We start from the raw sequence: 13,738 nt of genomic DNA on the forward strand, positions 1-13,738 counted from the left end.
AAAGATCTGTTAGGAGACTTTACTTTGAACACATGTCTTTCTCTCACAGACATGGCAAGAGAACATGGCAAAGACTAATGATGCAAAGATTAAGTTTTTTGACGGTGAAGATTTCACATGTGTTACATTCCAACCTGACCTGGCCAAATTTAAAATGGAGAAACTGGACAAGGACATCTTGGCTCTGCTAACCCGCAGGGCGTATGATGTTGCCGGCTCCTGCAGGGGTGTTAAAGTCATGCTCAATGGAAAGAAACTACCCGTAAGTCATCTGCAATTCTGTTCAAGTCACCAAAATTTTTTTATCGACTTCTAATGTTGTGTTTTTATATTGACTTGTAAACACAGATCATCTGTTTGTTTGTCACTGCAGGTAAATGGGTTCCGGAGTTACGTGGACCTGTATGTGAAGGATAAACTGGACGAGACAGGGGTCGCTCTGAAGGTGGTGAATGAAACTGTGAATGAGCGCTGGGAAGTTTGTCTCACCATGAGCGAGAAGGGATTTCAGCAGATCAGCTTTGTCAACAGCATTGCCACCACCAAGGTTTCTGAAATGCACTTTTATTTATTCTGTTTCAATAAGCCACAAAAGGCCTCATACTCTCCAGACAGGGTTCCCACGTGTCCTTGAAATCCTTGCAAGTTTTTGAAACGGGGGAAAAATTCAAGGCCCTGGGAAGTTATTGAAACAATAGATACAAATCATTGAAAGAGCTTGAATCTATTTTATGCAATAAGTTTTCTAGGGGAAAAAATCCATATTATTCCCTGTGTAGTGTAGGATAATATAATAAAATTTCTAGCCTTTTAAGCATTATTGATTCATACCCAAATGCCTTTTTCCATAGTTGTGTTTGACACATAAAAACGTCTTGGGTTACGTATGTAATTGTTGTTCCCTGAGAAGGGAACGAGACACTGCCTCTCTCTTGCCATACTTTCTGTGTTTCTGTAACAGCAATATTTTACAGCAACGTCTTTGGCAATATTTTAAATAGCAATGTACTTCCTGGCTCCTGTACTTTCTTTGTCGTTAAGCTTCACCATTGGTTAAATTTGATATGCACATTCAGACTCACTTACCCCTGGAGGCGTCCCCAAAGTGTCACCGCAGTGACGCAGCGTGAGTTCCCTCGAAAGGGAACTGTAACAATGTATCTTGAAAGGTAACATAATGTAACCTTGCTCTCACTTGAAGTGTGTCCCCACATCAAGTCCTTGAATTTGAGTGTATTGGACCTGGAAAGTCCTTGAAAAGTTCTTGAATTTGAAGTTAACCTAGGTGTGGGAACCCTGTCCAGAGACAGAGTGTAATGTATATGAAACAAAATCACAAGATCGCGCTAAACGGCAAAAAGAAAAATAAGTCATCGGCTGCTACTGATAAAAAAAGTTGTTAACATTGATTGTTGCATAGAAATAAATGAAGAATATTTAGTATTGTTTTATTTTTGTCCAGTTTTTGGGTGCTACTTTACAAAAAGTGATTATTTTATTGGTTTGTAGTTTTTTTAAAGTCAGATTCATAATATTTATGCAGTAAACATTGGTGCCAATATATCTGTAGTAAAACCATAGTAATTACCTTGATATTGAAATAATTTTTATTAAGGTTAATACAAATCAACTTGAATTAAAACTAAAACTTTAATTTAAACAAACTAAAATTAAACCAAATTATTCATTTTTATTAGATTGTTTGCATTGCACCTGCTTTCTGTACGTGACTTCCTTTCATTCATCTCATTCAGTAGACGAAATGAGAAATTCACTTATTTCATTTACTAACTAGATACCAGTTATTAAATTGTGATCTCTCATTGTGATTCAAAATGTGATCTCTCATTTAGACTCAAAACAGCGACTTGTTCAGTGAAGGCTGCACATTGAGCCCACATTTCAGCACATGTCACAGCTCATATAGACCATTTGCAAGGTGTAAACAACACTGGTCTAGAAACACTTCCTGTTTCAGTTTGTAACTGTTTTCTGTATTTCACCTTTATCTTAAAGATGTTTGTTTAACCTTTTGATTCAGCTATATATGTTCTGTTGGTTGTTTTTAGCCCAACGTTTACGTAGCGCTAAAAACTGAAACAGGAAGTGCTTCTGGACCAGTGTTGTTTACATTTGGCAAAATGGTCTATTTAAACGCCATTGGCTTGTGCTTTTGTCACCGTTTAAAGGCAGAAAGAAGCCTGCGTCTCATTGTACAAAAAGGGAGGGAGATTTCAGTGAACGAGAAGTATGAGTCAATGGATTGCGTGAAAGAGAACAATTCGTTCACCTAAAAGATTTGTTCAAAAAGAACGATTCATTCACGAACGTTATATTAATAATAACTAGTATATTTACTGACAAGTTATGTTGATGTTCATATGATAAAACAGTCAAATGTAATTTTGACCGAAAGAAGCAAACAATATACAGATAATTGGCTGCTATTTAAAAATGCTGTTTTGTACTCATTTATGCAAAATTCTTTTTGAGTCGATGCATTGATAGGTTTTCCTACAGTAGGACATTAAGACCTTGCATTTGCGGGGCAGTACTGCTGACAGTAGCTAAAGTTTTTCCAAAACGTCACTAGATTTGTCACCACGCAGTTTTAAAAACATGACACTTAGGGGCTCTGAAACGTCACTATATCTTAGATTAAATCTTAGTATAGAGCCCCTTCTCCAGTCAATTGTAAGTTTTTGTAAGTTTCAATTGATGATTTTTTGGAAGGCGGAACTTAGTGTTCATACTAAGTGTTGCATTATCTGTCATTCAAATATTTATATTATTTTTGTTGCTATCTCAGGGTGGAAGACATGTTGACTATGTTGTGGACCAAATAGTGGCAAAACTGATTGAAGTCGTCAAGAAGAAGAACAAAGCTGGAGTCTCAGTGAAACCATTCCAGGTGAGCTTTGACTTATCACCACATTCCTCTAATACAAACGTTTTTGTCAGCGAACCCTTGACCCCTTTACTACCCTCTTAGATTTTAAGTAAATATTTTAATAATTTAATTGCACATTTGCAAGTTTAACTTTTTGTTTGGAAAGTTTTTTGTCAATAGTATTTTACATGGTTATTGTTATTGTTTTCTTATAATTCAATGGCCCGTCGTCAATTATTCCTTACTTATACCACGGGTCTGTTGATTGGTTGAGAAATGTTCCATGGGTATGCATTATGTAAGGGATAATGTAGAGGCAGCCGGTAGTTATCGTGAAATAAGCCCCGACAGTGTGATCAGGACACGACGCGAAGCGGAGGGTCTTGTATCACACTGAAGGGGCTTATTTCGCGATAACTACAGGCTGCCTCTACATTATCCCGCTTATTACACGGCTACTTGCCACATAAGAAAAAAAACTGGACATGAATATGAATTTTGCCATTTTATTGGCATATTTGTTTTAAATTAACATTTTTATCCTTCCGCGAAACTTTGCACAGATGCATAAAATGATCGTAATACCTTATTAAGATCCACTACTTCATATTTGTCTGTGTCCATTTTTTTCTCTTTTAGCCAGTCTTTGAGAAGTTTTAATGCCCATTCTGTATTTTTTTTGTGTGTTGGCTTCGTAGCTGTCATGCTCTATTTTGTCAAGTTCAGTCTCAGTAAGCTCTCTGTGTCTTGTCGTTGTTCGTTCTTCTATTAACTGTTTTGTTTTTTCCTTACATGTTAAAAATTAATGTCAAAATTGTCCATTCTTAATTGCGGTTGTCCAGTGTTTGTCACAAGATGGCGCCAAACAGTAATCTTTGTTGGCGCGGAGGGATTTCAAACATACAAGTAGTACCGGCTATGCGTTATTACTTTGGAGCGGTTATTATTTGAAAAGAACGAACCTGCAAATGTCTCAACTGACCAATCAGAATCAAGCATTCCAGAGAGCCGTGTAATAATTTTCGATAACCACACACCTAACTTTGTCTTAAAAGTAGGCACCAGAGTGATGTTTGTGGTAACCATGGTATAAAAGGAATAATTGACTCCAGTCCTTTGAATTATTTGAAAATAATGCACATTCTCTTCGCGTCGTGTCGCATTACCACCTTGGGTGTGCATTATTTTCTTATATTTCAATGGCCCGTTGTCAATTATTCCTTATTTATTAGACCTTCATCTAGTAAATTTCTTTTACTGGTACATTTTTTTTTTACAGTTATTTATAATTAATTGTTTTTCATCAACTCAGGAATCCCCTGCAATTGCCTCTCTAATATAATATCTGTTTACACATCAAGTCAATATTTGTTGAAAAAAATCCTTATTCTCATCCCTCGAATTTAGAGATCTAAGGTGTATATAATACTTTTTTAAATACGGTTTGTATTTAAACTTGCAACTTGTCTTTTTCATTTTCAGGTTAAAAACCATGTGTGGGTATTTGTGAACGCCCTGATCGAAAACCCAACTTTTGATTCCCAGACCAAGGAAAACATGACCCTTCAGACCAAAAGCTTTGGCTCCAAATGTGTTCTCTCTGAGAAATTCGTCAGAGCTGTAAGCATGTTGAAATCTCTCATACATACTCTAATGTAACCGCTATTTCGCAGTTATTAAATAAAACAGAAAAGTATCCCAATCCATCATGGCTATCAAATGCTTTTGGTTTTTAAAATAAAAACACTGGTTTTGGTAAATTTTACAGGCCACAAACTGTGGGATTGTGGAGAGCATACTGAACTGGGTAAAGTTTAAGGCTCAGACACAGCTAAACAAGAAATGTTCCTCTGTCAAACACAGCAAGATTAAAGGAATCCCTAAACTGGATGACGCCAATGATGCTGGTAAGTCCATGACACTTCTGCTCTCATCAGCTGTTCCACGTCTTACATGTTATCATGAGATCTTTATAGCAGTATTTTGGGGTTTTTAATGTTCCCACATGCCTTGTTGAAAATGGCTCATGTTTGACTTGTACTTTTTCAAATGCTCGATTTAGCAGTGCCATAACTCTTGCTCTGTGTTATGTAGGTGGTAAGCACTCTTCTGATTGTACCCTAATCCTGACTGAAGGAGATTCGGCCAAGTCTCTGGCTGTATCTGGTTTAGGAGTGATTGGGCGAGATCGATATGGAGTGTTTCCTCTCAGGGGAAAGATTCTCAATGTGAGGGAGGCCACACACAAACAGGTGAGATCAAAATCGAAAGAAATTATTGTAAGACCATTAAAAATCTTCTGGTGTGACGTTTTCATGACATAATGCCCAAATTATCATAATTGTAATGCATAAATGTCTATTTTCCTTACTGTAATGAATAAAATTATATTTTTATACATCATGATAATATTTGTTGTAATGCCTTTAAATATTGTGTGGGTAAATGTAAAAATTATTGCACTGCAATAATTGTTTGTTCACATTATGAAGAATAATGAAGACTTCAGAATACATTTATTCTTAGAAAAAACGAAAATGAGATTCACTTATATTGCTGTTTAAAGAAGATATTTTGATCCATGTTTTGATCCTAGATCATGGAGAATGCAGAAATCAACAACATCATTAAGATTGTAGGTCTTCAGTACAAGAAGAGCTATGAAGATCCAGAGTCTCTGAAGAGTTTACGCTACGGAAAAATTATGATCATGACCGATCAGGTACCATAATCTGATTCATCTATTTATTATATGTTATTTATTTAGTCAGGATGCAGAGATGTTGTTTATTTTATTGAACATAATTTCATTATTCGTACTCAGGATCAAGATGGCTCTCACATCAAGGGTCTACTCATTAACTTCTTCCATCACAACTGGCCGTCTTTGCTCAAGCACACCTTCCTGGAGGAGTTCATCACACCCATTGTTAAGGTACAACACTCTTAATTAACACATTTAACACACAAGCCATCCAGATGTTTTGTTTACAGGCGAAGAATACTCGTTTGGCAAACGTATTGCCGTTCTGCTTTTTCAGCATTTTTGCCCTTTATTTAAGCAAACATTACATGTCACCACAGAGGCATCAGCCTAAGATACAGCCTAGACTTTCTTACGGTTTGCTGTCTGCTAAGGTGGAAGGGAATGTGAATTATTAAAACTTAAAAAAAATCACAACAATCACTAGATAACATATTACAGTAATGTTCAACATTGCTTAATGCGAAAGCTAATATAAACCAATGCAGTTAACCAATAATAACAAAGGTATTTGAGTCCAGATACATTATATTTTGTCACATCTGGTAAGCTACATGTCATCAGTCACATTTGTTACAATGTTATTTACATATCACTCCCTTTGCAGGCCAATAAGAACAAGCAACAGGTGGCGTTTTACAGCATCCCAGAGTTCGAAGAATGGAAGAAACATACTGAAAATTATAAAACGTGGCACATAAAGTACTACAAAGGTTTGTGTTGTTTGGCTTCCTGATTTGAAAGATACTGTGTCTTATAACTGGCATCTACAACTGTATGTTTGTATAATATATTTAAGGTTTGGGTACCAGCACAAGCAAAGAAGCAAAGGAGTATTTTGCCGACATGGAGAGGCATCGAATTATGTTCAAGTACAATGGCACTGAAGATGATGCTGCCATTACGCTGGTTAGTTTTAAGCTTCCTCTCTGTTTCCGTACAGCAGTAGGCTTAAATTGACACACATTGTATTTTGTTTTTATATACAACATTTAATTTATTAAGATGACTTTGTCTATGCAATTCAGTCTAAAGTCTTATAATCATATTATGTAGATGGGAGATTGATTTTTAGTCTGTGGCATGACCTTACACAGTCAATAATAAAGATATCAAGCTTATATTTTCACAGAATGTTCTTTACATTACAAATAAAAGACTTAATCAAAGCTAAAGCTTTTATTGAAATGATTAGACAGCTGGTTAAACTAATGTGTGGCCTGTGCTCAGGCGTTCAGCAAGAAGAAGACAGATGACAGGAAAGAGTGGCTGACTAATTTCATGGAGGACAGACGGCAGAGGAGAATGCACGGACTGCCAGAGGTACACAAACACAAAGAAAATGTATTCTGGACACACTGATAAAATGCACGTTGAATTTACTATATGTTGCTTTGGATGAAAGGTCCTTTTCAATGCATAATAGAAAATGTTAATCAGAATTTTGACATTAACTTCCCAAACAATAATTCTCTGTATACATTGTGAACAATATACTTGGGTAGATTTGTAATTTACAAATGTACTAACTTCTTTTATGGGTATTTTAAATCTTTTATTCACATTGGTCATTTTTTTCACAGCAATACCTGTATGGCACCATGACACAACACCTTTCCTACAATGACTTCATCAACAAAGAACTGATTCTTTTCTCAAACTCAGACAACGAGAGATCCATTCCTTCACTTGTTGATGGTGTGTATCTTCAGTTCTGCATCTACATCCTTTTGCTCTGAAGTTGCAGCAACAAACTTCTCTAAAAACGAACATGAACAAAACTACTCGAAAACCAAAGCTAAAGCTAATGCAGTCCTGATAATGTTTAACGGCTAATTCACACTCATCCGACAAAGCAAACCCCAGCAAACACAGAAGAACACTGACAAACTAAACTAGAATTCTGGTGTTTGTCGGATCAGTGTGAATTAGCCTTAAACTCAAAGGATAGTAAGTTAACGGGTTGTGACAATTAATCAGGGAAATGCGCGTTTTCTCAATGAATGAATTTGAATGAATTACAGTGAAATGTCGCCACATTCAAAAGCCAGAGGCCGCTTTCGTGCAGAAACTATATTAGTGCCACAGAAGAAGTATCATTACAAACACTATTCCAGGAAATATCTAGAGGCATATTTATATCACTGTTCTGGTATTTTCATGATAATAGAGAATATTTTGAATGATTGTGTTTGACGAGTGTTACTTTTTCAAATGCACGTTAAACTCAAACTCGAAGTGATTTTAGATTGATAAGGACTTCCTACTGAACACGGAGCCGTAGTACACGCACAAGCTGTGCATGAAACACTGAATCAGAGCCTTACGATTTAGAATCGATTTTAGACAGGTCTTTTTAATGGGAACGCAATGCATCGATGCACATCCCTAATGTGTGTAGTTTATGTAAAGTGTCTTTTATTCTTGATCTTGTGCAGGTCTGAAGCCAGGTCAGAGGAAGGTCTTGTTCACTTGTATGAAGAGAAATGACAAGAGGGAAGTTAAGGTGGCCCAGCTGGCCGGATCCGTGGCTGAGATGTCTGCATACCATCATGGCGAAGTTTGTAGCAACCATTTCATTACATTTGTTTACAATATTACAATAGTGCAAAAAATGTAATTGTGCGGAGATATCGTATTGGGTCCATAACTGATAAAAACATGATGCAACATGACAGATTAATTAGTCTGAGTAGAAATTCAAACATGGCAGAAGGTAAAGAAATATGTTGTTTAGATGATGAAGACGAAAGGACCCAGGATAAAACCCTGCAGCACCCCTGTTAATACTTTTTGCAATCTCCTGATATTTTTCATAAAGCTTTACAGATTTAGACAATACACTGGGATACATTGAATTTAGCCAAAGACACAATGATAAACACTATAAACTTATGGAATTTTAACACAGTGAAAAGCACAAGTCATTTTTAAGCATTTATGACCTCCAGATGTGGCTTTTGTGACGTTTTTGTTTAAATAGCAGGAGGGCGTAAGTATTATAGCTCTTATTAAGCCTTATAAACTTTTAGTTTGCAGTGATGTAATAGTAAAGTATTTATCTTTTGGTTTGGTGGCAGTAAAAAGTTTACACAGAGCAAAAAAATTTTATTTTGAGCTTTGATGTTTTCAAGCAAAATATATGTTTCTTTCGGAAAAACACATGATATTGTTACTAAAATTGGGAAAATTACAGAATTGTTTTTAAAGAGATGTTATGTTATCTGCAGCAAGCTCTGATGATGACCATCGTGAATCTAGCCCAGAACTTTGTGGGCAGCAACAACATCAATATTCTTCAGCCGCTTGGTCAGTTTGGTACCCGTATCAATGGTGGTAAAGATGCTGCCAGCCCACGTTACATTTTCACTATGCTCAGGTAAGACTTGGTTGCTTTGTTGTCATTAGTGATGAAAGCAAGTATACTAGTGCATCCTTTTCTAAAGATATATTATAGTTCTAAGGGCTTCACAACATCTTTATTTGTTTTAATCTTCTCTTAGTCCACTGGCCAAACTGCTGTTTCCCGCTGTGGACTCCAGTCTGCTGAAGTTCTTGTATGATGACAACCAAAAGGTGGAGCCAGAGTGGTACATTCCCATAATACCTATGGTGCTGGTGAACGGAGCCGAGGGCATCGGGACTGGCTGGGCCTGCAAGATCCCCAACTATGACCCACGAGAGATTGTCAACAACATCAACCGTATGCTTAACCACCAGGAACCCCTGCCCATTGTAAAGTCTTTGACACATTTATACTTTTTTGAACAAGCCTAATATTGTATGTCTGTAAAGAGAATTACATACATTAATTACATACATTAAAACTTATTATGAAATGTAATGTGTCTAACAATTCGTTACGGCCTTACTTATTCTGTGCATCTCTGTCTTTTCCTCAGCTGCCTAGCTACAAGAACTTTAAAGGCATTATTCATGAACTGGGACAAAACCAGTATTTGGTCAGTGGGGAAGTGTCCGTCCTGGACAAAAACACAATTGAGATTACCGAACTTCCTGTTCGTACCTGGACTCAGGTAATCTATGGAGATTCTATAGTCAGGACCTTTCTTCACTATAAGGTTTTGTTACTGCTCTATTGTTGTACTGATGATGTTTTTTCGTCTCTGTCAGGCATATAAGGAGTCTGTTCTAGAGCCCATGCTTCAAGGAACAGACAAAACACCTCCTTTGATCTCTGACTATAAAGAGTATCACACCGACAGCACAGTAAAGTTTGTGGTGCGTATGACAGAGGAGAAGTTGGCACAGGCCGAGGCAGCCGGTCTTCACAAGGTCTTCAAACTGCAGTCTTCTCTCACATGCAACTCCATGGTATGTGTTGTGTTCTCGTTTAATAAATTTTTATTGACACTCTCCATCATAGTTGGTCTGAAAGAGATAGCCTGTCATTAAATAAGGCACTGCTTAGTCCTGCAATCTGTGATATAAATTACAGATTTGTGTTCCACATTTTAAAATCCGAATTTAAGACATTTAAGTACTTTTATAGCATAGATTTAAGTCCAATTTTTGTCTGTGTGTCTGCAGGTGCTGTTTGATCACATGGGCTGTCTGAAGCGCTATGACTCCGTGCAGGACATCTTGAAGGAGTTTTTTGAACTACGCCTGCACTATTATAAGCTAAGGAAAGACTGGCTGATAGGAAGTCTGGGTGCTGAATCAGCCAAACTCTCTAACCAGGCTCGATTTGTGCTGGAAAAGATTGAAGGGAAAATTTCAATCGGTAAGATTTTTTTTTTTTTAAGATGCTTTTTTTAAAGGCTCTTCCTGAAATAATCTGTGTCCCTTTCTTGTGTTTCTGGTTGTTGATAAGTATTTATAAGTATTAAAATAGTATTTATGCACTTAACAGGGTTCCCACGGGTCCTTAAAATCCTTGAAAGTTTGTGAAAATGGGGAAGGCCCTGGGAAGTTTTTGAAAATATACATACATAGATACAGGTCATTGAAAGTGCTTAAATCTATTTTATGCAAGAAGTTTTCTGAAAAAAAAAATCCATATTATTTCCTGTGTAGTGTAGGATAATATTATAAAAATTCTAGGGATGCACGATCTTGATTTTTCATGGCCGGTTTTTATACCGATTTTCTTAACAAGCAAATTGGCCAATTGCGATCCGATTTCCAATTATTTTTCTTATCAAGCAACAAACAAGAAAGAATGAAAGTATACATAAACAATATGCTTATTTGGTATTTAACAGGCTAAACTTGGTTTGGATATTGAAAACAATAACTGTAACCATCTAAAATTAACAGCAGAAACTGCAGTAGGCTACATTCAATACAGACATAAGTGGTTAAATGAGACCATGACATGGATGGTTGAAGGTCTTGCTTGTTTTGCATTATCAACAGACTTTTGATACTTATTGTGTTCTATCAGGTGATGAACTTAAATGTCTTACCAAGTTTGTTGTGGTGAATACAGGGCTCTCAGGTTTTATTTAAAAGTTTGGAGTGAGATAACATCTGTTAGGGGTGGAGCCCCTCTGCCCCACCAAATTCTCAAGTTTTTGCTAGCAGTTCAATGTAACCTTTATTCATAACTGACCAGCACAAATATAAATTATAACAATTGGTAAGTCTGATAAAAGACAAACAAATGTATCCAAATTAAATAAATTGCTCTACATATTAAAAAATACAAATGTATCAAAATTAAAATGAAATCTGTATTATTTACAGTAGGATTGGAGCACTTGCCATCAGCGTGTATTTTTAGCTGTGTTTAAGAGAGAGATAAGGTTAAATGCTCAGTACTACATGGCAATAATAATGAAATACATCTCTGCTCCTTTCATTAATTTCAGTAAGCCTCTACGTTAGTTTCAGGTAAGCTAAAGCTTCTGATCGCAAAGCAGTTGGAGAGTTTTTTAATAAATCAAGCATAATTTAACACGTATTTCGCTATATTCAAGAAACCTGCGTTATTTACAGCATTTATCGGATCTTGCTCTTCTAGCTTTCACTCTGTGCGTGCACGCGCCGCACATCCACGTGATTGACATCAGAGGAGCGTGAGAAAAACTCGAGACAGCTAAACTCGACAGATAACTTCCCTGCGCCTCGTCCATTAATTGTATATAGCAGGAAAAGTTATCAGTCTCTTAGAAATACAAGGTGTGAGTGTGTAAACTGACTGAAATGCGTGTATCACACAGTGAATGCGTGAGACTTGAGAGCCCTGCGAATGTACTGTTGTTAATCTCCGCGATTAACTTGTCCTTTACACAGGGTTCCCGCGGGGTCTTAAAAAGTCTTAAAAAGTCTAAAATTCAGAATGTTAAATTTAAGGCCTTAAAAAGTCTTAAAAACACCCAGATTTTTATCCCAGGTCTTAAATTTAATTTACCCAAGTCTTAAATTTCTTACCTATTTTCATTCCCAAAAAGCGTTGTCCGCAGAAAATAAAATAGTAATTTAAAACGCTGAAGAACTAACTTAATTCAGTGGCGGAGGCAGAAAGTGTATGATGGTGGGTCTCTAAAAAGAAACGTTCCGCCCTTTGTCATAATCCACGCAAATCGTGCCATAAGCTATATTTCAGGTGTTGTGATCTGACTGTTTACTGTGGGTTTGGCGAGAAACAATCCTTAAACTTAGTTCTGTATAGTCAAAAATCTTTTTCGGGGTAATTTATAAGCCCGTGGCTTACCTGAGCATTTGCCAGGTTCTGAAACATAGAGGACACAGAAGCGAACAAAAATCAATGCTGCTTTATTGAAAATCAACTTAAACAGTCGGGCCGTCGAGTCACGAGTCACCAACAGCGTGTCAACTTTAGTGTTACACAGTTTTATATTTTAGACCTTAATATTGCTCTTTGCTGCGATGCACTTGAACCTAACACGCTTTCCCTTCAGCTCTCCACAAACATCAGCGATTGACAGACGGAAAGCAAGAAAGTACCGTAATAAACCATATATTTCAAAAAAGTGCAATTGTTTTCTTTTAGGAACAATTCAAACTTTTTTATTGCGCAAATGCTTCAGGAGTTACGGTTAAATGAACAGCGGTAGATCAGAGCGCTTTCGCATAGGCAGGCTGCTGCATACGGCATCGCCTGGTTTATTTAAGTTAACTGAGCATTACATTCGCAAGTCATAAGCATATTACAACAATTAACGATAAACTAAGAATAATAATCAATATTTTAAAGTTAATTTCAAAGTTATATTCTGAAATAAGACCGTTTCTGAAATAAGAAATGCGACCCTTCGGAGGCTACAGCCTTCGGATTGAGAAACGGTCTTAGTGGATAACGTTAGCAACACATCAAACAGCCTTTTAATGGTAAATTTCATTTTCTTAATGCAGATTCATCCGTTATTGTGTAATTAGAGAGGCTATTAAACCTGATGGCAGTATATAGTGCATATTTATGCATAAAACGTATGGGTGAAGTGTTTTTTTGGCTCTGTGATTCTGTATTCAATTAAATGCAATACATTAATTTATTAATAACTTGTATTAATAAAATGCATATATTAATGCTTTTAGGGATTAATAATAATTGAAAGTGATCTTTTGTTCTTTGTATATTTATAAACAGGCACAAGATATATACACATCACACAGCCAGCTGTACATTAAACATTATGGGGTGGTTTCCCGGGCAGGGATTAGCTTAAAACAGGACTAGGCCTTAGTTTAATTATGACATATAACTAGTTTTAATAAACATGCCTTACTAAAACCATTACTTGTGTGCATTTTGATGTATTTTAAGATATGTCAGTGCAATTGTTTTCAAGTTTGGAAAGCTCTTATCCATGTCTGGGAAACCTCCCCTATAAGCTTACGTACTACAGAGTGTGATGCATTTTAAAGCTTAGTTGTATGAGGCAGTGTAAAACTAGGCACAAACCAGCAGCTGACCATACTAACTGATCTAATATAAGTGAATTTTATTTGTCAAAAAACATTGTTGATAGAATTTTATAAAAATACTACTTACACATATTAGTGTGATGTATAAATATTGTAAATCAATGCATTTCTTGACTATTAATTAAGAAAAATCACAGCTCTTTGCCTCTAACTCAATGTATTTCAAT

The 13,738-nt window shown here is 36.3% G+C and overlaps 1 protein-coding gene across 2 annotated transcripts in view; it reads left to right on the forward strand.

Moving 5' to 3' along the window:
- top2b (DNA topoisomerase II beta) overlaps window positions 1-13,738 on the forward strand; it is a 37,665-nt gene that overhangs the window by 13,151 nt on the left and 10,776 nt on the right. For both annotated transcript variants that reach the window (XM_055219778.2, XM_055219779.2), the window contains exons 7-24: window positions 50-262; window positions 374-547; window positions 2,810-2,911; window positions 4,373-4,510; window positions 4,659-4,797; window positions 4,985-5,142; window positions 5,487-5,612; window positions 5,715-5,825; window positions 6,262-6,367; window positions 6,454-6,563; window positions 6,885-6,977; window positions 7,238-7,352; window positions 8,093-8,214; window positions 8,885-9,033; window positions 9,158-9,389; window positions 9,557-9,691; window positions 9,789-9,989; window positions 10,206-10,401. In XM_055219778.2, coding sequence (XP_055075753.1) covers window positions 50-262; window positions 374-547; window positions 2,810-2,911; window positions 4,373-4,510; window positions 4,659-4,797; window positions 4,985-5,142; window positions 5,487-5,612; window positions 5,715-5,825; window positions 6,262-6,367; window positions 6,454-6,563; window positions 6,885-6,977; window positions 7,238-7,352; window positions 8,093-8,214; window positions 8,885-9,033; window positions 9,158-9,389; window positions 9,557-9,691; window positions 9,789-9,989; window positions 10,206-10,401 — 2,620 coding nt within the window. The remainder of the gene's footprint in view (window positions 1-49; window positions 263-373; window positions 548-2,809; window positions 2,912-4,372; window positions 4,511-4,658; window positions 4,798-4,984; window positions 5,143-5,486; window positions 5,613-5,714; window positions 5,826-6,261; window positions 6,368-6,453; window positions 6,564-6,884; window positions 6,978-7,237; window positions 7,353-8,092; window positions 8,215-8,884; window positions 9,034-9,157; window positions 9,390-9,556; window positions 9,692-9,788; window positions 9,990-10,205; window positions 10,402-13,738) is intronic.

Source organism: Misgurnus anguillicaudatus, chromosome 20 (genome assembly GCF_027580225.2).
Source record: "Misgurnus anguillicaudatus chromosome 20, ASM2758022v2, whole genome shotgun sequence".
In the NCBI taxonomy this organism is placed as follows: Eukaryota; Metazoa; Chordata; class Actinopteri; order Cypriniformes; family Cobitidae; genus Misgurnus; species Misgurnus anguillicaudatus.